The sequence below is a fragment of the Monodon monoceros genome, unplaced genomic scaffold (assembly GCF_005190385.1).
Source record: "Monodon monoceros isolate NGI ecotype Baffin Bay Population unplaced genomic scaffold, NGI_Narwhal_1 Super_Scaffold_18, whole genome shotgun sequence".
Lineage (NCBI taxonomy): Eukaryota > Metazoa > Chordata > Mammalia > Artiodactyla > Monodontidae > Monodon > Monodon monoceros.
Window position 1 is genome coordinate 176,369,431 of NW_021703774.1, and position 22,480 is coordinate 176,391,910.

The 22,480-nt window shown below is 61.1% G+C and overlaps 2 protein-coding genes across 8 annotated transcripts; one reads left to right on the forward strand and one right to left on the reverse strand.

The window, feature by feature from the left end:
• The first annotated feature begins 223 nt into the window (after positions 1-223).
• KLHL21 (kelch like family member 21) lies at positions 224-12,896 on the forward strand. Its single transcript, XM_029230784.1, has 4 exons — positions 224-1,285; positions 3,816-4,221; positions 7,534-7,606; positions 9,626-12,896. The coding sequence occupies exons 1-4, from the start codon at positions 265-267 to the stop codon at positions 9,917-9,919; spliced, it is 1,794 nt and encodes a 597-aa protein (XP_029086617.1). The 5' UTR covers positions 224-264; the 3' UTR covers positions 9,920-12,896.
• A 1,652-nt stretch (positions 12,897-14,548) lies between these two features.
• Positions 14,549-22,343, reverse strand: ZBTB48 (zinc finger and BTB domain containing 48). 7 transcript variants are annotated; one of them, XM_029230287.1, is made up of 12 exons: positions 22,288-22,309; positions 20,963-21,659; positions 20,236-20,477; positions 18,181-18,319; positions 17,994-18,108; positions 17,778-17,837; positions 16,827-17,365; positions 16,472-16,626; positions 15,871-16,007; positions 15,635-15,799; positions 15,297-15,385; positions 14,549-15,199 (listed from the first exon to the last, which is right to left on the reverse strand). In XM_029230287.1, exons 2-12 carry the CDS (start codon positions 21,650-21,652, stop codon positions 14,903-14,905), a joined length of 2,628 nt encoding a protein of 875 aa, XP_029086120.1. In that variant the 5' UTR covers positions 21,653-21,659; positions 22,288-22,309; the 3' UTR covers positions 14,549-14,902. The 7 variants fall into 7 exon arrangements, with proteins under 7 accessions (XP_029086120.1, XP_029086121.1, XP_029086123.1 ...); XM_029230288.1 differs by lacking the exon at positions 22,288-22,309 and adding an exon at positions 22,185-22,201; XM_029230290.1 differs by having other exon boundaries at positions 14,550-15,199; positions 17,994-18,105; positions 22,252-22,343.
• Between the last annotated feature and the right edge of the window lie 137 nt (positions 22,344-22,480).

Consider the following 22,480-nt stretch of genomic DNA (forward strand, 5'->3'; position numbering starts at 1 on the left):
GGGGCGGGAGCACGCGAGGGGAGGCGAGTCAGCGAGCTCAGCCGGGTGGCAGGGCGGGCGGCGGCGCCGGGCCCTGAGGGGTTAAGTGGGCGGTGCCGGTGACGCCCCGCCCCCGCCCGGCCCCCGCCCCCCCCGGAGGCCGAGGCGCCCGGCCCTATTTATAGCCGGGGCGACCAGCTCTTAGTGTTTCTCCCGCTGGCCCTGGCGGCGGATTTTTCAAGCAGCGCGCGCGCGCAGCGGCCCCGCGCCCCCAGCCAAGGCGCCATGGAGCGGCCGGCGCCCGTAGCCGTGCTGCCCTTCTCGGACCCTGCGCACGCGCTGAGCCTGCTGCGCGGCCTGAGCCAGCTCCGCGCCGAGCGCAAGTTCCTGGACGTGACCCTGGAGGCAGCGGGAGGGCGCGACTTCCCGGCGCACCGCGCCGTGCTGGCGGCCGCCAGCCCCTACTTCCGCGCCATGTTCGCCGGGCAGCTGCGCGAGAGCCGCGCCGAGCGGGTGCGCCTGCACGGCGTGCCGCCCGACATGCTGCAGCTGCTGCTAGACTTCAGCTACACGGGCCGCGTGGCGGTGAGCGGCGACAACGCCGAGCCGCTGCTGCGCGCCGCCGACCTGCTGCAGTTCCCGGCCGTGAAGGAGGCGTGCGGCGCCTTCCTACAGCAGCAGCTCGACTTGACCAACTGCCTGGACATGCAGGACTTCGCCGAGGCCTTCAGCTGCGCGGGGCTGGCGAGCGCGGCGCAGCGCTTCATCCTGCGCCACGTGGGCGAGCTGGGCGCCGAGCAGCTGGAGCGGCTGCCCCTGGCGCGGCTGCTGCGCTACCTGCGCGACGACGGGCTGTGCGTGCCCAAGGAGGAGGCCGCCTACCAGCTGGCGCTGCGCTGGGTGCGCGCCGACCCGCCGCGGCGCGCGGCGCACTGGCCGCAGCTGCTCGAGGCCGTGCGCCTGCCTTTCGTGCGCCGCTTCTACCTGCTGGCGCACGTCGAGGCCGAGCCGCTGGTGGCCCGCTGCCCGCCCTGCCTGCGCCTACTGCGCGAGGCGCGCGACTTCCAGGCGGCGCGTTACGACCGCCACGACCGCGGGCCCTGCCCCCGGATGCGCCCGCGCCCGTCCACCGGCCTCGCGGAGATCCTCGTGCTGGTGGGCGGCTGCGACCAGGACTGCGACGAGCTGGTCACCGTCGACTGCTACAATCCGCAGACGGGCCAGTGGCGCTACTTGGCCGAGTTCCCCGACCACCTGGGCGGGGGCTACAGCATCGTGGCGCTGGGCAACGACATCTACGTGACGGGTGAGTGGGCTGGGGGCTGGTCAGGAGGACCTTGGGCCGCCCGGACCCCCGCCCCCCTGGGGGAATACATCCACCTGCAGGAGAACCCACAATACCTGGAATGCCGGGACCGCCCCTGGGTGCAAGTGGCCACTTCCCTTCCCCCTCCTTCTCCCCCAGGCTGGCACGCACGTACGTTTCTAGGGTTGATACTTAAGATCTAGAAGAAGAACCCCTTGTGTGAGTGGAACAAGTAGCTGTTTGTGGGTCTCTTCCCAGCACGCAGGACCTGCCTGGGCAGCCTCCTCCTTGCCCGGGTGATGCCCCCATTAGGTTGCAAGATACTGGGGCAGTCACCCTGCACAATGAGTGCTTTCTTTTTCTCCCTAGGGAATCTGGGGACGGGCCAGGGCCTGACGCCCGGTGATCCATCCATCACCCCCCCCCCCCACGGGGGATTTCTCCCTCGTGGCTGAGCAGCACACTTGGTCGCCAGTGACAGGGCAGACCTAGGCCTGTGCTTGGGTGGTGTTTAGGCTGCTCCCTGCCCAGCGACTGTAAACAGAGTCACATGCTAAGAGGTTTTCTTCCAGTTACTTGGCTCAAACCCCAAAACACTGCCGAGTCATGCTGGGCGTGTCCCAGCCCGCCCTCGTCCTGGGTATCTCCCACATTTTTCGTTAAAGATAAATCCCAGTTCAAACATGAGTCTACCTCCTTGAGTGGGGTGAGGAGGGGCGGTCTGTGTGACGGCTATATAAGGAAAGAACCGACCAGGCCTGCACTTGGGGCCAGCAGAGGGCTGGATCAGGCTGGGAGGCCCCGGCTGTGCCATCACAGCGCTGTGTCCAGCCTGGCACAGTCCGGAGAAAGCCGGCTCTGAGCTGACAAGTGGGGCACATCCCGGCCTAAGGACTGGCTCAGCTCTGTGGCCACAGCTTCCTTGGCCTGCAGCTCCAGGTCCAGCCTCTGTGGGAATCTGCCAGAATCAGTCCCTTTCCAACCTGAGGTTGGCCCTGTGTTGTTTGGGGACCACCATTCCCACTCCCCCACCACAGAAGTCTGGCCGGTGAATTCCCAGAACTGGTCAGACTCGCCCCAGCTTTGCACACCTTTCCATAAATGTCTCAGCTGAGCAGCTAATCCTTTGGGTTTAGACAGGTGGCTGAGTGGGTCCCTACAGCTGCCTCTAGGGAATTTCACGGGGCGGGGGGATGAGAAAGCGACTTCAGCTGCCTTTGACATGGTTCTCCTTTGGAAGGAAAAAGGCTTCAGCTGCCTTTGACACAGTTCTCCTTTAGAAGGAAGGAGGCAGAGAGGACTTTACAAGGACCCTGCCTTCTCCCTCTAAAAGCTCAGGGCTATGAGCTGGATAGAATGTCAGGCCGGCTCTGCTCTGCCCTGTGGCCCCAACCTTGGGGCAATAGAGGAATGCAACCCCCAGGCTTCTTGGGGTCCCTTCATACTGTGGGAATTCTAATGTCTTAGGTGAACCTGGTTTAATTTGTGGCTATAGCCAGTACCACTGGCTTTGGTTGGTTGGTTGGTTTTAAGCCTTTTTTTTTTAAATATAGACGGAAAAGTATACATCATACTTGTACAGCTCGATGAGTTTTTTCCAAACAAAACATGTCAGTAACTTGCATATAAATCAAGAAATACAACCCCAGAAGTCCACTCGTAGCATCACTTTCTTTTTTTTCTTGGCCTCACCATGCAGGGTCTTAGTTCCCAACCAGGGATTGAACCTGGGCCCCTGCAGTGGAAGTGCGGAGCCAACCACTGGACCGCCAGGGAAGTCCCCGTAGCATCACTTTCTGTGTTAGGTTTCTTGCTTGCAGGGTGCTGTAGATTCCCTCTCAACTCATCCTGGCACAGCCTTGGTTAGGGGCCACCCGGGAAGCCTAGAATTTGGTGAACAAGACCCTGGGCACCCCACCCACATGCTTTGTGGCTCCCCAGGAGCATGGACTCTATGACCTGATGCCCCAGTCCAGCTGAGGTGTTTGACAGCTTGTACGGGGAGTCCAGACTGAGGTTGCTGTTTACTTAGAATTGCGGCCCCTGGGCCTTGGCTTGGCCCGCAGAGATTTGGTGGTGTTTTTTTTTTTTTTTTTTTTTTTGGCGGTATGCGGGCTTCTCACTGTTGTGGCCTCTCCCGTTGCGGAGCCCAGGCTCCAGACGCGCAGGCTCAGCGGCCATGGCTCACGGGCCCAGCCGCTCCGCGGCATGTGGGATCCTCCCGGACCAGGGCACGAACCCGTGTCCCCTGCATCGGCAGGCGGACTCTCAACCACTGCGCCACCAGGGAAGCCCTGGTGGTGTTTTTATGGCCATCCTCCTGGGCAGTGGTCAGCCAACCATTGCCGGGGCCCCTGGCCCGGCCTTGGTGAGAGAGGATGTGTGTTTACATGGAGCCAGGTGAGGGTTATCCCTCCCCCAAGATGAGAGGGTTATCTTTCCCCCTGTCAGAAATTCAGGGAGTCACGGGTGGGTGAATCACCCCTGAGTCAGTGTGGGCTGACCATCTGCACGTTGTCTGCCCCGGCAGGCGGGTCCGATGGCTCCCGGCTCTACGACTGCGTGTGGAGGTACAACTCAAGCGTGAACGAGTGGACGGAGGTGGCGCCCATGCTGAAGGCCCGGGAGTACCATAGCTCCTCCGTGCTGGATGGGCTGCTGTACGTGGTGGCCGCAGACAGCACGGAGCGCTACGACCACACCACTGACTCCTGGGAGGCCTTGCAGCCCATGACCTACCCCATGGACAATTGTTCCACCACGGCTTGCCGAGGCCGGCTCTACGCCATCGGCTCCCTGGCCGGCAAAGAGACCATGGTGATGCAGTGCTACAACCCAGACATGGACCTATGGTCGCTGGTGGACTGCGGCCAGCTCCCACCCTGGTCCTTTGCCCCCAAGACAGTGACTCTGAATGGACTCATGTACTTCATCAGGTGAGTCCCTAGGGGCCAAGGCCACTGCGTGATCTTTTTTACCAGGTCCTATGCTAAGCTCATCTTTACTGTTCTCCCCATTTCACAGATGAGGAAACTGAGTCCACACTGGGCTCTGGGGCTGGGTCTTTCTGACCTGGCGCCTTTATTCTGCCCCCATTCTTTAGAACGGTTTCTGTGGCCTCTGAGGATCCCAAGTGGGATGGAGCTAGGTCCTCGCAGAGAACTTTTTGAGATTCATAGAAGCTAAATCAGTTGTGTCTCTTTGGCTGGACTTCGCCTGGTGGGTTCCACTAAAAGCCCTTGTTGGTCTCATGTGGGCTTTACTAAAAGGAACCACCTGTCCTACCTGAGAGGGACTTTGAATCTTAAAAAGACCAGAGGAGAGCTTTCTGGACACTTGAGTCTTTGGGGTGGGGTGGCCTTGATAGAGGGACCCTTTGCTCACCAGCGGGCTGGTGCCAGGTGGAGGGATCAGCCCTGCCCCTTCTGCGGAAAGCAGCACTTGTGTGTTCAGTGCGTTTCCGCACATTCTGTCTATCCCTTCCCGCCTGGCCTGGCACAGGGAGGGCTGGTGAGTCTTGCTGAAAGAATGCTGTTCTCCAAAGATCTCGCAGCCACCCAGGACCAGGGAGGAGCCTGGTACTGAGCAGGCCCAGAGCTGCCTGTGGGAACGATGACAGTAGTTAGCATGTTGGGGTCCCCAGTGGACCGAGCTCTGGTTGCCTGCTTCATGGGCATTTTCACAGCTGATCCCCATGACTGTCTGCTGAGATGGGCACCACTGTCATCCCCATTTCACAGGTGGCAAAACAGAGACTTAGAGGGGTAAGGGACTTGCTCACAACCACAGGCTTTAAGTGGTGGCACAGGGTTAGAACCAAGGACATCCCGCGCAGGTCCCGTGTACTGTCACCACATCACAGCCTCCCTGGGCCAGGCTATGGACTCGGCAGCATGCAGCGGAGCTGGGCAGCCGATGGGTCACCATGTATCTGTGAGTCTTGATGACTTGTCACAGCGAAATGCCCCCTCCTGATGGGCCAGTAGGCGTCCAAGGAACTAGGAGCTCCCAGCCACTGCTCACAGCTTCTGCGTACATGTGCACGTACATACGTGCTGCAGGTGTGTGTACCTGCCGCTCCCCTCCCTGGCCTAGAGCCTGCCTGAAGGTACGAGATCAGAAGGAAAGGGTAAGGTGTGAACGGCCATCCCCTCTGTCCCCTTTCTGCCTGCGACTTTGAATTGGGAGCCTCTGAGGACAGGGACACTGTGCTTCTCGGCCCACACCCCCTCACTGTCTGAGCTGCCCCTCCCCCAGACTCGAGGCGCCTTCCCAGGCTTTCGGGGAGAACACATCTGGAACTGAGGTGGTGTTGCTTGTCACGCAGGTGGCCAAGGGGCCAGGCCTCCCTGTATCCTAGGAAGTGAAGATCTGCTCTGAGAAAGCCCCAGAATCCCAGCCAGCTCCCGGTCCTGTTACAACATCACCTGACCCTTCGCCCAGCTCTCCCTCCCCCAAGTCATGTCTTCAAAGATGGGGGTGGAGATGGCTATAAATACAACTCATGAGGGTGCCAGAACCTTGGCTTCAGCCCCTCGTGGCAGTTCCAGGCTGCGCAACTTTGAGAATGTCCTCCCCTCCTCCCCCACCCCCTCCGCCGTGGTCCTAGAACGAGAGGTGCCCAAGGACCGGTCTTTGGAGGGAAGGCCCCTGTGCCTGCCTCCTCCTGGTCGGGGTCACTGGTCAGCTGCTAAACTGCCCCCCAGGTCCTCTGTTAGCCTTTGTACAGGGTCGCCTGAGCCATGGGGGGCCCGGGAGGTGGGCTCAACTCTGCTCACTGCACACTGCCACCGCCAAACCGGCCAAGAGGGTGAGTGGTCTAGAAGGGCAGCCTGTTGAGTAGTGGGGGCCTGGCCTCACCTGAGAGTGTGGGCGAGGCCAGGGGCCTGGGTCTCGTGTGCTCGAGCGTTCCTGCGCTCTGGCCACGCACTTTGGTGCCTCAGCCGCATCACACTGCCCAGAATGCCACCTGTCGGGGTAGCTCTGTCCACAGGAAGGGTCCACGCTGCATGGAGGCTGCAGCCTGTGGGCTGCTGCTGCCCTGGGCTCTGAGCAGTGACCAGTGGCCCCCGCCCGTGCCTCCAGCAGTGCTCTGCCTCAGTCCCCACTTAACGTGGCTCCCGGGCTGGGCTGTCCCAGCGCCCGCAGAGGCAGAAGCCGAGAGCGTTGTCCAGCCTGGCACCTTCTGGCTGCAGCTCCTGTGTCTCTGCAGGGGTCGGGGGGCAGCCCAGCAGGTTCCCATATCAATTGTCATCATCTTGTGTGCCACAAACTAAGGGTGGTTTTTACATTCTGTGGCTGGAGGAAAAAATCAAAGTGAGTAATACTTCGTGACGTGTGAAAAGTTATGTGAAATTCAACTTTGTGTCCATAAATAAGGTTTTATGGGAATGCAGCCAGCCCCTTTGTTTATACGATGTGGCTGCATTTGTTCTCAGCTGCAGCGCTGGGGACCTGCTACAGAGACTGTCTGTTTGGCAAGCCCTGAAATATTTACTCTCTGGCCTTTCTGCTGATCCCTGACCTGTGACCGTCGTTACCGTCAATACTCCTATTTGAGGGTAGTGTCTGTTTTTCGAGGCTGTGCCTTTGAGCCTTGTATTGCAGGTATCAGGAGCCTGTCAGACAGGATTGAAGGAGCCTGAGCCCAAAGGGGAGGGCAGTGCTGGTGTCCTTATTCCTGGGACTCTGGTCACCCTGCCGGGCACTTAGGACGCAGCAGTGAATGGGGTGGGATCAAGGGACTGACAGCGGTGGGAGGGCAGTGGCCAAGCAGTGGTCCAGAGCACGGGGGCTGTGCAGTGGGCCGGGAGGCCTGGCCTAGACTGGTCAGCCATGGAAGGCTGTCCTGAGAGGTGGCACAAGTGAGCTGAGGAAGGGTGAGTTGAGACTGGTGGGAAGGGCCACTACCAGTTCAAGATCTGAGGCCAGGCTGGGTGACCCCAGCGAAGGGGAGGGGCAGCTGTGTTGGTGCTGGGCTGCGGGGAAGCGTTGTAGCACCCGAGAGCACGATCTTTGGGTTTGTGGAGCGTGGCTGGGTTCCGGCCTCAGAGCCCAGGCCAGATAGGTGAAGTCAGCCCCTGCGAACCAGGGATAGGGTCCCACTGGCCGGTGGGCTGCCAAATAGCATCACAGGGGTCCCCAAAGGAGATGGGCCCGGAGGACCCTCCTCTCCAGCCCTTCACACTCAGGTGCTGCCTAGTCACTCTGACCCATTCTTCCTCCTCCTTCCCCCCTCCACTCCCCAGGGACGACTCTGCTGAGGTGGACGTATATAACCCCACCAAGAACGAATGGGATAAGATCCCATCGATGAATCAGGTAAGTTTGCAGACACGCCAGCAATGGGAGCACAAGCTGGTTCTGGTTTCCAACCAAAGTGTCAGCGTAAGTTTGGGATGCAGTCCTGGTGGGCAGGGCCCTGTGTTGGGCCCTTTCCTGGTGTTACCTTCATGAACAGAGGGCTGCCGTTGTCCTCGACTTGTACTCGAGGGTCACTGAAACAGAGACCTTAAATAAGATGCCATGGTCACACAGCTTAGTGAGTTCATCCATTCAGACCAGTGTTCATTGAGTACCTGCCATGAGCCAGAGAGCACGCTGGGGAAGTGTTCCACAGAGGGACAGCAAGTGCAAAGGCCCTGGGGTAGAGCATGCCTGGTGTGTTCATGGAACAAGCCCTCAGCCTGGTGTGGCTGGAGAAGAGTGAACAAGGGGGCAACAGAGGGGTGAGGTCAGACAAGGAGGTCTTTGGGGATTGACCTTGGGAGTGCACTTATTGAGCACCTGCTGTGTACCCACACTTTTGCTGCCTAATGGGGTCTCACCTCTCTTTGCTTATTGAGAAGAGGGTGCTGAGTTTCACAATGTGATAGAGCCAGGAAGGCTGGGTGGCTTTTGGCTACACGAGCAATCTCCTTAGTCTCAGATACACATCTACACCCGCCTGTATCTTTTAATTTTTTTTTTTTGCAGTACGCGGGCCTCTCACTGTTGTGGCCTCTCCCATTGCGGAGCACAGGCTCCGGACGTGCAGGCTCAGCGGCCACGGCTCACGGGCCCAGCCGCTCCGCGGCGTGTGGGATCTTCCCGGACCGGGGCATGAACCCATGTCCCCTGCATCGGCAGGCAGACCCTCAACCACTGCGCCACCAGGGAAGCCCCCGCCTATATCTTTATTTTCTGTCTTCCTTAAAATTTCCAAACCTGGGAGTTCTCTGGCGGTCCAGTGGTTAGCACGTCCACCGCAGGGGGCATGGGTTTGATCTCTGGTCGGGGAACTAAGATCCTGCAAGCAAGCTGTGCAGCGTGACCAAAAAAAATAAAAAATAAAAATTTCCAAACCTGCTCTCCTGATACCTCTACAGCTTATTTAACATCTTTAGGGGAATTCCCTGGCAGTCCAGTGGTTAGGACTCCTCACTTTCACTGCCGAGGGCCCAGGTTCAATTCCTAGTCAGGGGACTAAGATCCCACAAGCCACGCAGCACAGCCGCCAAAAAATATATATATATTTTTTAAATAAATAAATAAATAACATCTTTACAGTTAGGAAATATAACTTTGGTTTTCCCCATAGTGAGCTACACGTACTCATTATAGCAGGTCTTGGGCAAGATGGGATAGTCCAGCCTCGTGGTTCAAAGCTCAGACTTTGGATCAAGTCCCAGCTCTGCTGCTGTCGGCTGTATGAGGCTCAGTTTTCCCATCTGTAAGATGGGGGAGAACAGGGCTTCCCTGCTGGCGCAGTGGTTAAGAATCCGCCTGCATTGGCAGGGGAAACGGGTTCGATCCCTGGTCCGGGAAGATCCCACATGCAGTGGAACAACTAAGCCCGTGCACCACAACTACTGAGCCTGCGCTCTAGAGCCCGCGAGCCACAACTATTGAGCCCGCGTGCCACAACTACTGAAGCCCGCAGGCCTAGAGCCCGTGCTCCGCAACGAGAGAAGCCACCGCAATGAGAAGCCGGAGCACCGCAAGGAAGAGTAGCCCCCGCTTGCCGCAACTAAAGAATGCCCATGTGCAGCAACAAAGACCCATCGCAGCCATAAATAAACAAATAATTGCGGTGGGGGGAGATGGGGAGAACAGTCATGCCTGCTTTGCAGGGCTGATGCTGCTCACGGGGAGAGTGCCTGCATGGCCCCTTGACCACCATAGGGACCCGCTGTGGCATGTGACCCCTGGGCATGGAGCCCCTGTGTCCTAGCTGGGGCGTAGGAAGTGCCAAGGCTGCCCCTCCCAAGGGCCCCAGGCACCTTCCCCATGGAGAGGCGCTCTGGGGCTTGCCCCTGCCCTGACTGCCAGCCTCCACTCACCGCCCCTCTTGGCCCACAGGTGCATGTAGGGGGCAGCCTGGCCGTCCTTGGAGGGAAGCTCTACGTCTCTGGGGGCTACGACAATACCTTTGAACTCTCCGACGTGGTGGAGGCCTACGACCCAGAGACCCGGGCATGGAGCGTGGTGGGACGGCTCCCAGAGCCCACTTTCTGGCACGGCAGCGTCAGCATCTTCCGACAGTTCATGCCCCAGACGCCCTTGGGGGGGCGTGGCTTTGAGCTGGACAGTGGCAGCAGTGACATGGGTGTGGGCCGGCCCCGGCCGCCACAGAACCCCGCCGAGCTGCACTAGCCCCGGCCCGGCCCGGGGAGGGCCTTGGTGCAGGTAACCCAGCACCTCAGGGGGTACCACCCCCATCCTTCGTGCACCGGGACAGGTTGGCTGGAGCGTGGGCTCAGGGGCTGCCGAGCGAGCGAGCGAGCAAGCCTCAGGATCTGACAGCTGGAGAGTTTCTGTGCGTGTGAGTCACAGCTGCTGGGGCCAAGGCCGGTTGTGAATGCCGCTCCCTTGGTCCAAGAAGAGCTGCCTCCACCACCACGTCTCTGGTTCCAGTAAGTCACCCCCGCTGCAGGCCCACCTCACCAATGAAGGCACGTGCCCCTCCTGCAGCCACCACCTGTGCCTACTTGCTCCCCCCTTGGGAGAGGAGGGCCACTTCTGGGTATGAGTGGAGGGGCAGGGGTCCTTCCAGGAGAGTGTGAGAGTGGCCTCCCTGCAGGCCCTGCTGTCCCAGAGCATCGAGAATCAGGCAGACGATGGCTGCAGTGGGGTCCCACCCTCCATGGCCAGTGCTGGACACCCAGCGAGCCAGCTCCCCAGATGCAGGGGGTCTGCCTGACCAGCTCCTCGGCCCTGCTGGGGTCTCGCACCAAAACACCCCTCGTGGGTGGGCCTCCTGGAGGTGAGCTCAGACCTGGGGGCACAGGGCAGTGGGAATGGACTGGCGTGTGGCCTTGAAGGGGGCCTGGAGAGACCTGCTGAGTTTCTGTCTCCAGTGGACCTGGGCCGACGCAGGTGCTGGGGGTCCCTGTCCACACACCCACCAGTTGGTATAGCCCCACCTGGCTTGGGGGCCTCCGGGCCCTTCGTCCCAGGCCAGTTCAGCAGAGGACGAAAGTGCAAGGTCATAGCTCCTCACTGGGAGGCCCTGGGACTTTGTCGCTGAAGCCCAGCCAGGCAGACAGCTGCAGGCGCCCTTGCCCTTGCGGCCTGTGAGTGGAGGATACTGTTGCTTCTCAAGGAAGCCCGGGGTGGGGCAGCCTCAGCAGGTGGTCACAAGGTTTCAAACACAGTTGGCCCTTCCTTAGAAGGGGGGCAGGCAGCTAGAAACGGGGTCCGGTTGGTTTGATCTTTAACCTCTCCCCGTCCCATTGCCGAAGCTTTCTGCAGGGTGGGAGGGTGACTTAAGCCCCTCAGAAGCCCAGGCTTCTCCAGGAGGGTGGCAGAAGCAGCTCCTGGGAACCCCCGTAGCTGGTGTCACGTCCTTGGTTTTCTCTGAGGAGTGTGAACGGTGGATTGGTGGTCTTGTCCTCTCGTGGTTTCCAAAGTAGCCTTTGCTTGAATTTGTCCTCCTTCCAGAGGGGAGGGCGGTTACGTTTTCCTCGTTAGGTAAAAGTTCAACAGTGTTCTTAATAAGAAAAAAAGTTTTCTCACCATCGCTTCACAAGTGGCACTTAAAGCCCTTTTGTTGGCCAGAAGCTTTGGGGCTGTTGGGCGGGACCCTGCCTTCCCTCCTGCGTCCCTCGTCCCTCGAGGAGCCCTGGTGGGGGGCCACCGCTGTCAGGTCAGCCGTCTTGCTCTGGAACCCCTGCTGGAGCGGCCATGGCTCACAGCCAGCCCTTCCATTCGCCTTGCGCTGTGGCTCAGCTGGCCACTCCGAGCCCCCGGTGTGGCAGGCACAGTGGGAAGGCAGGGGATGTGGGGTTGGTACTTCCTGCCTCAGGCCTTAGCCAGGGTGGATGCTCGGTTCTCTGCTCCTTTGGGGACCCTCCCCCAGGTCACCCATCCTGGTCTGAGTGTCCTCCCTTGGTGAGTTGGGGCTCGCCTGCCCCTCCCCCCAGGGTGGTCGCAGCCCTAGTTGCTCCCTTTCCACAGCCCTCACTTCACTTCCCAGGGGTTACTGAGACCTTTTTTCTAGCCCAGGTGCCTGCCTGGCGAGCTGAGCCCACCCAGAGGCGCCAGGCTCCATGGGGTGGCCGACTCGGGTTCCCTGCAGCCAGATGCTGCCCAGGCGTGATGGCTTGTCTCCTGTCTGTGGTAGGGGGACGACAAGGCAGGGCTGCACGGGACTGATGGAGCCCCGATTATATACCAGTCACCAAGCTCGGTGTCAGACTGTGCCCTGCCCAGTGGGTGTGACAGGCCACGCAGAGAGATGTGGTGATAACTTCTGTGGCAGGTCATGGGCAGGGGTGGGGGGAGCTCGATCTCACAGGAGACTCCCTCCTGGTGCCTTTCCTGGGGCTGGCTCTGTAAAGGGCCCTGGCAGCCCCAGAAGGCAGGGCAGGCAGTGGGGGGCAGGCTTTTGCTGGGACCGGGGGGCTGCAGACGCTCACGTTCTCATAGAAACCAGCCTTTGTCACCCGCCGCGGCACTTCTGGTCAGCACTGAGGGCCGGTGCCTGGGCCCGGGCCTTTGTCTGGTCTTTACTGCATTTTTGGTACTTCACTGTGTGACCGACCACCCCACTCTCTGGCGGCTGCTCAGATGATGGTTTGGGGGGGCAGGGGGCCAGTGATGTTCACTCTAGAACTACCCAGGCCCCCACGCCCCAGACCCGGACTTTGGGTTAAAAGACCAAAGACGGGAAGGGGACGCAGCAGCCTGGGCAACAGCAGGCTCCTTCTGGGGGTCTAGGATTGGGGATGACCCTTGAGAAGCGTCTCCTCCCTTCTCTGCCCTGCCCGCTCCTGTAGGCACGGGTTCCCATCACGCACACAGGTCTGTGCACTGACGGCCTGGGCCAGCCTGGGAGGGACTGTCTCTGCACGTCAGACGTACACAACTTTTTCAGCCTATGAGACAAGTTATGAAAGTTCAGTGACTTGGATTTAATGCTGACCTACTGCTATAAAGTATTCTATATTTATATGACCTCAGAGACTCTTCTGGACTAGGACAGTCTCCCTCCAGCGTCCGACATCCAGTGCCAGCCCCAGAGCGTGGGGCAGATCTGTGTATTTATTTGTCCGTTCGGTAGGCTTACATGTCCAGGATCCTCTTTAAGGTTTTAGGATGCCTTCAGTACACTAACTTTTTGAAATAAAAATATTTCCTATATATTTGGTGTCATTGCCTCTATCCTGCTGCTGCCGGGTCTTGGAACCTTTGGGCTGAGGCCAAGCGCGTGGGGCAAGGGAGGCAAAGTAGCATTGAGGAGCGTACTTGATGTCCCTTAACTAATGGGGGAAAGGGGCGGAGTTTGGAGCGTCCAGGGCTCACGCTAAATGGCTTTGGGGGCAAACCCTTTGAGGCCCTTTCTTGTCTCAGTCATTACAAGGCATGAGGTAGTGGAAAGAGGAGGCCGGAGGTGGGAGAAACGTGGGTGGCTGAGGCCATGGCTCACCTGCCCAAAAGCTGCTTCAACCTCCTGACTCTACCCCTGGGCACTGTGCCCAATACCTTGCTTCCCCCCCACACACACCTCCTGAAGGTGTGGTGCTAAAAGGTGATGAGATCCCCGTCTCTTGGACCTGGCAGGAGGGGCTGAACCCTTAAAATAGAGCAGCGTCCCTCCCGGAAGAGGTCGTGAAGTGCAGAACATTCCTCACATCTGCGAGCCCACAGAACCCGAGGAAGCGGCCAGTGCCGGGAAGGGGGCATCGGGAAGCCATGGTTTACCTCGGTCGCCTTGCCAGATCTGAGGTGGCTCATGACCTGGCTGGCAGTTACCACACTAGGATACTTAATTGTCTTTACGTCTGAGCTCCCTAGTGGGCAAGGAGTAAAAGGAAAGATGGTTGGAGGGCTTCTGGTCTAAAGTGGAGTTTTCCTCCTCAAACCCTGGGAGGTATTTAGCATAGCGTGGGGCCGGTGCCTCTGGAATCCTCCAGCGATGAGGCGTTAAGTGACGGCTGACGCGAGCTCTTGGGGTCACAACCGTCACCACCCCTGATTCTGCGCTCACCCCGTGCCAAGTGCTGAGCAGAAGCAGAAGCACTTACTGTCTGGGGCGGGGGGGGGGCAGCCGTAAACGTGTGCAGATTCTTTTAACACTCCTCCCCTTGAACCTAAGGAATGACGTTTTGGTGACTGCCTGGACCAACACAACGCGGCAGGGGTGGCACTGTTGACCTCCAGGGCCAGGTCACAGAAAGGCCTTGCAGCTTCGGCCTGCTGTGACGTTCCTCCCGGCACCCAGCCACCATGCTGTGAGGGAGCCCAGGCAGCCCATGGAGAGGCACCCCGGCCCACGGCCAGTGCCAACTTGCCAGGCACACAAGTGAGCCATCTTGAGAGCAGATCTGCCTCCCGGCCCCGAGGGCAACTCTGGGGTCGTCTGTTACCCGGCAGTGGACTGGAACAGCAGGCTTTCTCATTTAATCCTCGAGCGCTATTACTAATTCCATTAAAAAGTAAGCAAGTGAAGCATTTAGTTGCTTGCCCCGGGTCACAGCTCTAAAAAAGAGCTGGGAAGGAATCTGGATGCAAGCAGCGGCCTCCCGAGCCCACACGCTATTCTTCCCAAGGCTGCAGAACCTGGGTACCACCAGGGCCTCTTGCTGTTCTAGGCCTGGCCCTACCTGTGTGCCAAGCCAGCCTCCTGGACAAGCAAACCAGGCTTCTCCCCCAGGGAGAGGTCCTGTCCGTGGTCATGCCGCCAGCCAGGGTCCAGAGCACGCTTAGCCACAAGCCTGACTGTCCTCAGGCTCCCAGATCCACTCGGCTGCAGAGTAACGGGGCCCCTGTCTTGGGCCAGCCACCATCGCCAGGGCCCTGGCCACTGGTCCCGGTTCTAAAAGCCAGATGGAGAAAGATGAGAGCGCCCTTGGCCAGAGGCTTGTCCCCCAAAGCTACCTGCCCAAGTTTCATTTGGCTGGGGTCTCCCGACAATGTGGGGAAGCTGCTGGCCGAGCTCTGGGGTGCACGGAGGGCCAGGCAGGACACCGCTTCTTCTGGACGACACAGTGGGAAAGCAGCACCTCCCTGGAGCCCAGGTTCCCGGGGAACAGGCCGCTGGATGGGCCAGAACAATCGAGTCCAAAGCCATGTGGTTTATTGGGGGATGGGGCCAAGTGGGCTGGGGGCCGGGGGGTGTCGGCGAGGCGGGGAGGACTACGTGTCACAGTCCTCGGGGATGGCGGCCGTGATGATGAGCGAGGGCTCCATGACGCCCGGGCCCGAGAAGGTCTCCTCCGCACACAGTCTCTGGCCAGGGAGCTGGGAGGCCAGGCCACCCTGGGCCAGCGACTCCACGATGACCTCAGCCGAGCCCACCTCCAGCTCGGTGGGCGGCTGGAGCGCCACCACCACCATCTTCTCGTCCTCGATGACCAGGTTCCGGAGCTTGCGCTGCCGTGGGTTGTAGTTCTCCACCCGGTCGTGGATCTCCATGTGCCTCCGCAGGTGGGCCTAGCGGGACGGGCGCTCAGGCTGGGCACAGAGGCGTCTGGGGGAGGGGCTCAGGGGCCGGGGGGCGGGGGCAGGAGGAGGCTGGCCCCAGGCCTACCTGCCGGGTGAACTTGTAGCCGCATTCGGTGCACTCGAACTTCCTGACCCCCTTGTGCCTCCTCACGTGCACGCGCAGCTGCTCCACGGCTGCAGGAGGGAAGGGCCCAGAGTCGGGGCGGGAGCTGGGCTCCCGCCGGAGAGGAGACACAGCCTGCGGCGGTGGTTCTGGGCCCTGCCAGGCTCTCCGGCGCCACCCTGAGGTCACTACTGCCCAGGGCCCTGGGGAGCCTCCGCCCCTGCCTGCGGGCCAGAAGCTTCCACAGCGGAGGAGCCTGTGACAGCCCCTCTGGCCCTCTCTCCCCAACCCGGGGCTCGCCCGGGGCAGGGCCAAGGCACCTTTGAAGGTCTTCCCGCAGATCTGGCAGAAGTGGGGCCGGCCCTCCTGGTGGCGGCTGGCCACGTGCCTCAGCAGGGGCCCCTTCTCCGTGAAGCGCTGCTCGCAGAACTCACAGCTGAAGGGCCTCTCGCCGGTGTGGGTGCGGTTGTGCTTGTCAAGGCTGGCTGCGGGGACAAGGTGAGGGCTCAGCCACCGGGCCTTAGCCCCAGGACAGGGAGGGGACGGCCTGCCTCACCTTGGGTGCGGAAGGTCTTGCCGCAGAGGTGGCACTGGAAGGGCTTCTCGCCTGTGTGCGTGCGCAGGTGCATGTTGAGATTGGCCTTCTGGGTGAAAGCGTGGCTGCAGAACTCACAGACGTACGGCCTCTCGTTCCTGTCCAGGTGGGACACGGGCAGAGGCGTCACCGAGGGAAGCGGCCCCCTTGGCGCCACTGCAGCTGGGAACACGGGCCGGCCCAAGCCACAGAAACAGGCAAGGCTGAAGCCAGCCGGCCTGAGCCTTGGGAACGGGCCGGGCTGCTGCGAGCTGCCTGGTGGAGAAAGGGCTTGGGCAGGGCTGGGAGAGGAGCACGAGCCCCATCCCAGGAGCCACGGGAAACAGAGAAGCTGCCCGGGCCGGGGGTAGGGGAGCCTGGTCTTGCCTGAAATCCCCTCCCCCCAGCCTCCATGGCCCAGCAGGCTTGCTCATCCCGCAGGCGTCACCCAGAAAGGCTGCAGGCACCAGACTCAGGGTGGGGGGCACTCTGGGGGAGCGGCAGCAGACTCTGCCTTCCCAGGCGGCCCGCGGGCCTGGAGGCAGCAGCGGGGCCGGGCCCTGGGGAAGGCGGCCCACGCCACCTGTGCTTGGCCTTGATGTGCATCTGCAGGCCGTTTCGGCTCGACGCCCGGTGGCCGCACTCCTCACACACAAAGAGCTTCTCCCCACGGTGCTTGAAAGCCTCGTGCAGCTGCAGTTCCGTCCGGGACAAGAAGCACTTGGCACAGGTGGGACACTAAGGGACAGGGTGAGCAGGGCGAGGGTCAGGAGGGAGGGCCGCCCGGGAACTCCACAGAACCCCCTGGACCTCTCGTGGCGGAAACCGCACTGCCCGCCCACTCTGGACGTGGCCACGGCCGCCTTCACCGTGCTAGTGCCCGGCATCGGAGTGCCCGGCCCCAGTCCTCAGGGCCCTCAGGATGGCCTGGCACTTACCGCGTGGGGCTTGGGCGCTCCGTGCAGCTTGATCATGTGGCTCTGCAGGTCCTTCTTCTGCATGAACTGCTGCGAGCAGGAGGCGCACTGGAAGACAGGCCGCAGTCGCCTGAGGCCCCCAGGTTGCCAGGGCGGGAACCCCAAGGCAGGGCACAGCCCGAGATGCTCCCGACCGGGCATGAAGGCCACACTGGGGAGGGCCTCTGGTGCTACGCCCATGCCGAGGCTGAGGCTGCCCTCCGCAGAAAGAAACAGCAGCCCCGCCCAAAGATGCGGAAGCACCGGACACGGGACACGGGGACACGGGGACACGGGGAGGGAGGGCAGGGCTCCTCGACGGCTGGTGAGGGGGAGGCCCCCCAACACCATCCCAGGTAAAGGGCTAGGCGGGAGGGCCCCTGGGGCCGCCCCTCGGCCCCCAGCCCTGGGGACAAGCCAAACCTGACCTTGTAGGGCATCTCCCCCGTGTGAGACACCATGTGCAGCCGCAGCTCCATCCTCCGGCGGAATGTCTCCTGGCACACGGAGCACGTGAAGACCTGGCAGTGTGAGGGGCAAGCGGGACCGGCGTCAGTGGGGGCCTCTGCCTCGACGACAGCCTCCGCCGGGGCTTCCACTCGCTGCTGGGAAGAGTCTGCCCGGGGTGGAGGGGGGGGCGGGGGGGGGCGCTAGTGTGGAAGAGGGCAACATGTAACCTGCTTGCCCTGACGCTGACCCTCGCTGAACGCTGCAAGCCCACCACGCCAGGCTGGGGGCCAGGCCGGGGACGGGGCCGCAGCCTGCAGGCGACAGGCCTCTAGGAAGAGGTGGGGGTGGGGTTTAGCCGCCGAGTCACACGGGCCAGCCAGGGGCGTGGGGGGAGGTGGCCAGGTGGCCTTTCTCAGCAGCCACCCCCCACCGAAGTACCCCTTCTCCAAAGCCCAGGGGCCCAGGCAGGCAAACCCAAAATACCTCCTACAAAGTCCCTCCTGGGCTTGTGCCGCCTGCCCTTGGGACCTGTGTCCCCGCCACCTGTGCCAGGAAGTGGACCCGATGATATCCAAGGACCCTGCAGCACTTGAGTTTACAGTCCCGTCTAGGCCAGTCCCCTGGGGGCCCCTCCCAGGTGGCAGAGAGACAGAGGCCAGCATGCCCTGCCCGCCAGGACCCGGGCCGGCCCCCAAGTACCTGTTCCGAGCGGTTCATGCAGTTCCGGGCTTCGTGCTCCAGGAGGTTCTCCTTCCGAAAGTAACATTTCCCGCATTTGGGACACTCGAAGGGTTTCTCCCCAGTGTGTTTCCTGCTGGGAGAAGCCACGGGGGTGTCAGGGCTGAGCGGACCTGCCGCCCTCCCTCACCCAGGCCCCCTCCAGCACCTCTGCTGACAGTGCTGTGCTCCGCGGCAGAGGAAGACTGGACTTGGGCCGACGCCTGAGGCTCTCCACGAGGCTCGGCCAGACACAGCTGGTGAAGCTGCAGGGATGAGCCCAGAAACCCTCCTCCCTCCTGGAGACTCTGCAAGGGAGGGCACGGCACAGCTCCATGCTGGAGGGGCCGCCCCAGAGCCACAGGCCGATGGGGAGGCCCAGCCGCCAGCATCTCTCCGAAGACAGAAATGATCCCGGGGCCCTGACTCCCTGGAGAAACCACGCAGTCTGCCTGGAGCTTCCATGGGCTCAGCCTTCAAAACCACAGCCAGAATCTGACCACCTCACCGGGCCTCCATGCTACCATCTAGTGCGGCCACGCCATCCCTGGGCCGCTGCCTGGGCCTCCTACCCATCCCGTGCTCTACGCCTACCTCCCGTGGGGTTTCCACTTCAGGAGCCAGATGGGCCCTCAAGTACAACCAGATCGCATCGCCTCTTTGCTCACAACCCTCTAAGGTTTGGCATCTCACCCTGAGAAAGGCCTGGGGGCCTGTGAGGGCACTGCTGGCCTGCCCCTTACCTTGCTGGCCCCCTCCCACCCCAGAGCCTCTGCTCTGGCCCCTCTCTGGCCCAGAGCGCTCTCCCCAGCCATCCGTTAGGCAAACTTCTTCGAGTCTGCTGGATTATCTCCTTTCTTTACAATCGCAACCTGACCCCACCCTGAACTCCCCAGCCCCCTGGCACTGCTGTCCTTTTCTTTTTTCCCACGGCCTTCATCGCACTGCAGAGTCTCTTATCTGGTAGTTCAGGGTCTCATCGCCCTGCTGGAAGGCAAGCTCCACAAGGCCTCTTTGTTCTGCCCACTAAGGTATCCGGTGCGCCCAGCCACCAGGCAGACAGCTCACTGAATGAGCTAAATGAACCCTGACTTCAGAGCCCGGGAGTGGCGTGGAGAGAGCTCCGACAACCTGCCAGAGGCCATACACTCCTCTCGTCCTCTGCTGCGATACTGACTGTCCTTGTCCCCCGCCCCAAAGACCTCAGGAGGCCATCACCCCTTCCCAGTTCTCAGGGCCGGTCTAGCAGCCTGCAGCCCAAGGTAAGGATGGGGTCGGTGCCTGTACCCAAGTCTTACACTGGGAGAGCGTCCAGGCAGACACAGATCACCCCAGGGTGACTTCCCCAAATGCTCCACCGGCAGCAGCTGCCCCCAGAGCAGGGACGGCAAATGGGCTTCAGCCCCAGTTCCAACTCCATTCGCTCGCTAGTGGCTTCTGAGAGTGTCGTACTGAGAAAACATGTATGGCCCAGCCTGGCTTGGCAAGAAATCGCACCAAGTGAGTCTTGGGCTAAGGAGGGGCAAGACTAGAAGGCGTGTCACCTGGTTGCCGTCCCTGCAGGCCCCGCAGAGAGCAAGGCCCCTGGAGCAGCGCCTTCCAAGAGGGCGCTCTGGGATGATGGAAATGTTCTATGTCCGTCCTGTCGATTCGGCGGCTGGGGCCACATGTGGCCACTGAGCCCTTGAAACGCAGCTAGTGTGGCTGAGGAAACGAACTCACTTAATTTTAATTACTTTGATTTTAAATTAAAATAGCCGGCAGTTTTAGACGAATGGTCTCTCATGCTCTGCTCACACCTCAGAGCTAACCTGTCCCCAGAAATGTGGGTGGCACCAACCCTAAAGATCGACATCTTGGCCCAAAGCCCACACTGCCAGGCTTTTGAAACACCGACAGTCGGGCCACAGCACGGGGCCACAGGCTTCTCTCACCCCCCTGAGAAAAGCCAGCTGGAGGTCAATGTTCACAGCATGTGGAACCTGTTACTAAGGTGTCCACAGACCCACTCCAAGCAGAGGGCTCGCAGGAGGGCGAGGAAGAAGGAAGCCAACCAAGGTCAGGTGCTCACTCCCCGAAGGCCAGAGGACGCCAATGCCAGGCGCTCTGTGGGTCTGAGGTGGAGCCCCTGGCCACTACGTGGCCCAGAAGTGGGGATGCAGGCCCCCTCCCCCAACACGGGAACAGCAGATGGGAAAAGAAAATAGAAAAACAGAACGTTTACCTGTTGTGAACTTTTAGATAATATTTGCTGAGGAACTTTTTATGACATGTGGGGCATTCAACCGGCACCGCTGTACCTTTTCTGTTCTCAGCAGGCTCGGCTGCCCGGGAACCTGCACTCAGGGCTGGCTCGGCAGCACAGGGCTTTCTGATTACGTTTGATTTCCTCCTGGTCGGCACAGTCTCAGTCTCAGAAACATAATCGCCATCCCCATCATCCTCAACTTGAACCACCACTTCCCACTAGAGCAGAAGAGGCAGCAGGAGGGAGCGAGGTCACCAAATTAATCAGCAGGGGTGCTGGGGACGGATCTACGGGGCAGCCAGCTCCATCCAGTTCCATCCCAAGTCCCAACCCAGGCACATCCCCAGACAAGTCCCTTCACCAGTGACTGTTCCCTTCAGGGTCCCAGGGCAGGCAGCATCCGAATCTCGGGTTTGGAGAGCAGGAGCTCTATTTGTGGGTAACTTGGAAGTTTGCCCGGATTTCACTACCCTGGGAGACACCTGATGCCGCCCACTCGACCCCAAGAAGCTGGCAGCCACGAACACGACTTGCAGAAAGGTCAGCCTGAGGATGCAGGATGGAGCTGGCTTCCTACATTTGGAGGAAATCTGTTCTAAACCCACAAAACAGATTCTACCTTAGGGTCCAGATTATCCCGGAAAAGTGTCAGTCTCTCCTCCCCACTCCTGCCTCCCCTGCTCCAGCATCCTGGGCACAGTACCTCGTTACTCCCGCCCTGCAGCTGGACACCTTCAGCCTCAAAGGGCCTTGGGGGCACTCTGCAATCCTCAGGCTCCTTGTTCTCAGGGTGACTAAGCTTCAGAGCCTGCTTGAGTTTCCCACGGAGGAAGGAGGGGTTCTCACTCTGAGGAGGGAGACCAAGCTGGGGCCTCTGGAGGCTGGGACTACCGCTGAGCTCCTGATCCCTGGGGGTTTGACCCAGCGTCCTCGAAACTTCCTCTTCCTGCAAGCTTGCTGGCTCCTTGAGGTGGCTGTTCACATCCCGAGGGGCGGGTTTCCCCAGCCCGCTCTGGCCACTTGGTGCCTGTCCCACTGAGGCTTTGGGCTTGAAGCTCTGGCACAGCTCTACAGCCTCTGGCACCCGCAACTCCCTGGCTGCCAGGAGCACCTGATCCCGGTTCCCCGAGGTGAGGGCGAGGTGGCCAGTGTAGAAAAAGTCCAGCAGGAGGCCAAAGATCTCCGCGAAGCCGGCAGGGAGGACGACACTGCCCCCTGAGCCATCCCCATAGAGGCTCTGGAAGAAGTGGCTGCAGCAGGCGAGGACACTCCAGTGAGCCTTGAACACCAGACCCCCCACGTCCAGGGTGGCGTCGCAGTACTGGCCCCGCTCCCGCTGCTTGTTGAGCTCCTGCAGAACCCTTACACTGTGCTGGACGAAGGAGCCGTCCATGGTCCGTCTGAAAGGGAGAAAGGCAACAGTGACCCCCTGCCCAGTCCAACCGAGGGGTAGTAAGAGAAAGCCCCTGGATCTGAGAAGAGGGTAAGGGGAGGCAGACTCTATTCAGTCACATTTATTACAACCAGGGCTTAGATCAAGGTTAGAAGGTGCAAGCTGACACAGGAACGGACTGAAAGCCTCCCTGGGGGCCGGGGCCAAGTAAGCAGCACATATCGGGGGTGGCCAGAGAGTGTGGTGGCGGAGGCGCAGGCGGACTAGGTGGGGACAGAGTCGGGAAGGGTGCTGGTGGGAGGAAATCAAAAGTTTGAGAAAAGAGGCGGGGGACCAGCGCGAACTCATCAGCCTGGCACAGCGAGAGGGCCCGACGCAGGGGGGAGTGGCGGCGGCAGACAGGTGAACGGGGCCCACGCCGCGACCACACGTCCGGAACGGCCGGGAGGAAGGCGGCCGCGGTCACACTCCGTCAACAGCCACCGCGGCCCACAGCGCCCCTCCCTCGACCCGTTCCTCCCGACCTCCTCACCCGGGCCGGTCCTCCCTAAGCCAACCCCTCCGGCCCCAAGCCAGGTCGCCCTAACAGCCCAACTGACCAACTGCCCCGGCGTTAAGCGCCGGGCCGACCGTACAGAGAAGACGACGCCGCCGCCGCCGCCGCCGCCGCCGCCGCCGCCGCCGCCGGACGTGACGTCAGAGCGCGCCGGTCGGGGCTGGATGCCTCGGAGGCGCTAGCCTTTACCTCCGGCCCCTGGAGGCGGTACCACGTAGATAACAGCCAATGGGGTGCAGGGAAAGGCGGGGCCAGCTCCGTTCCCTCGGCGC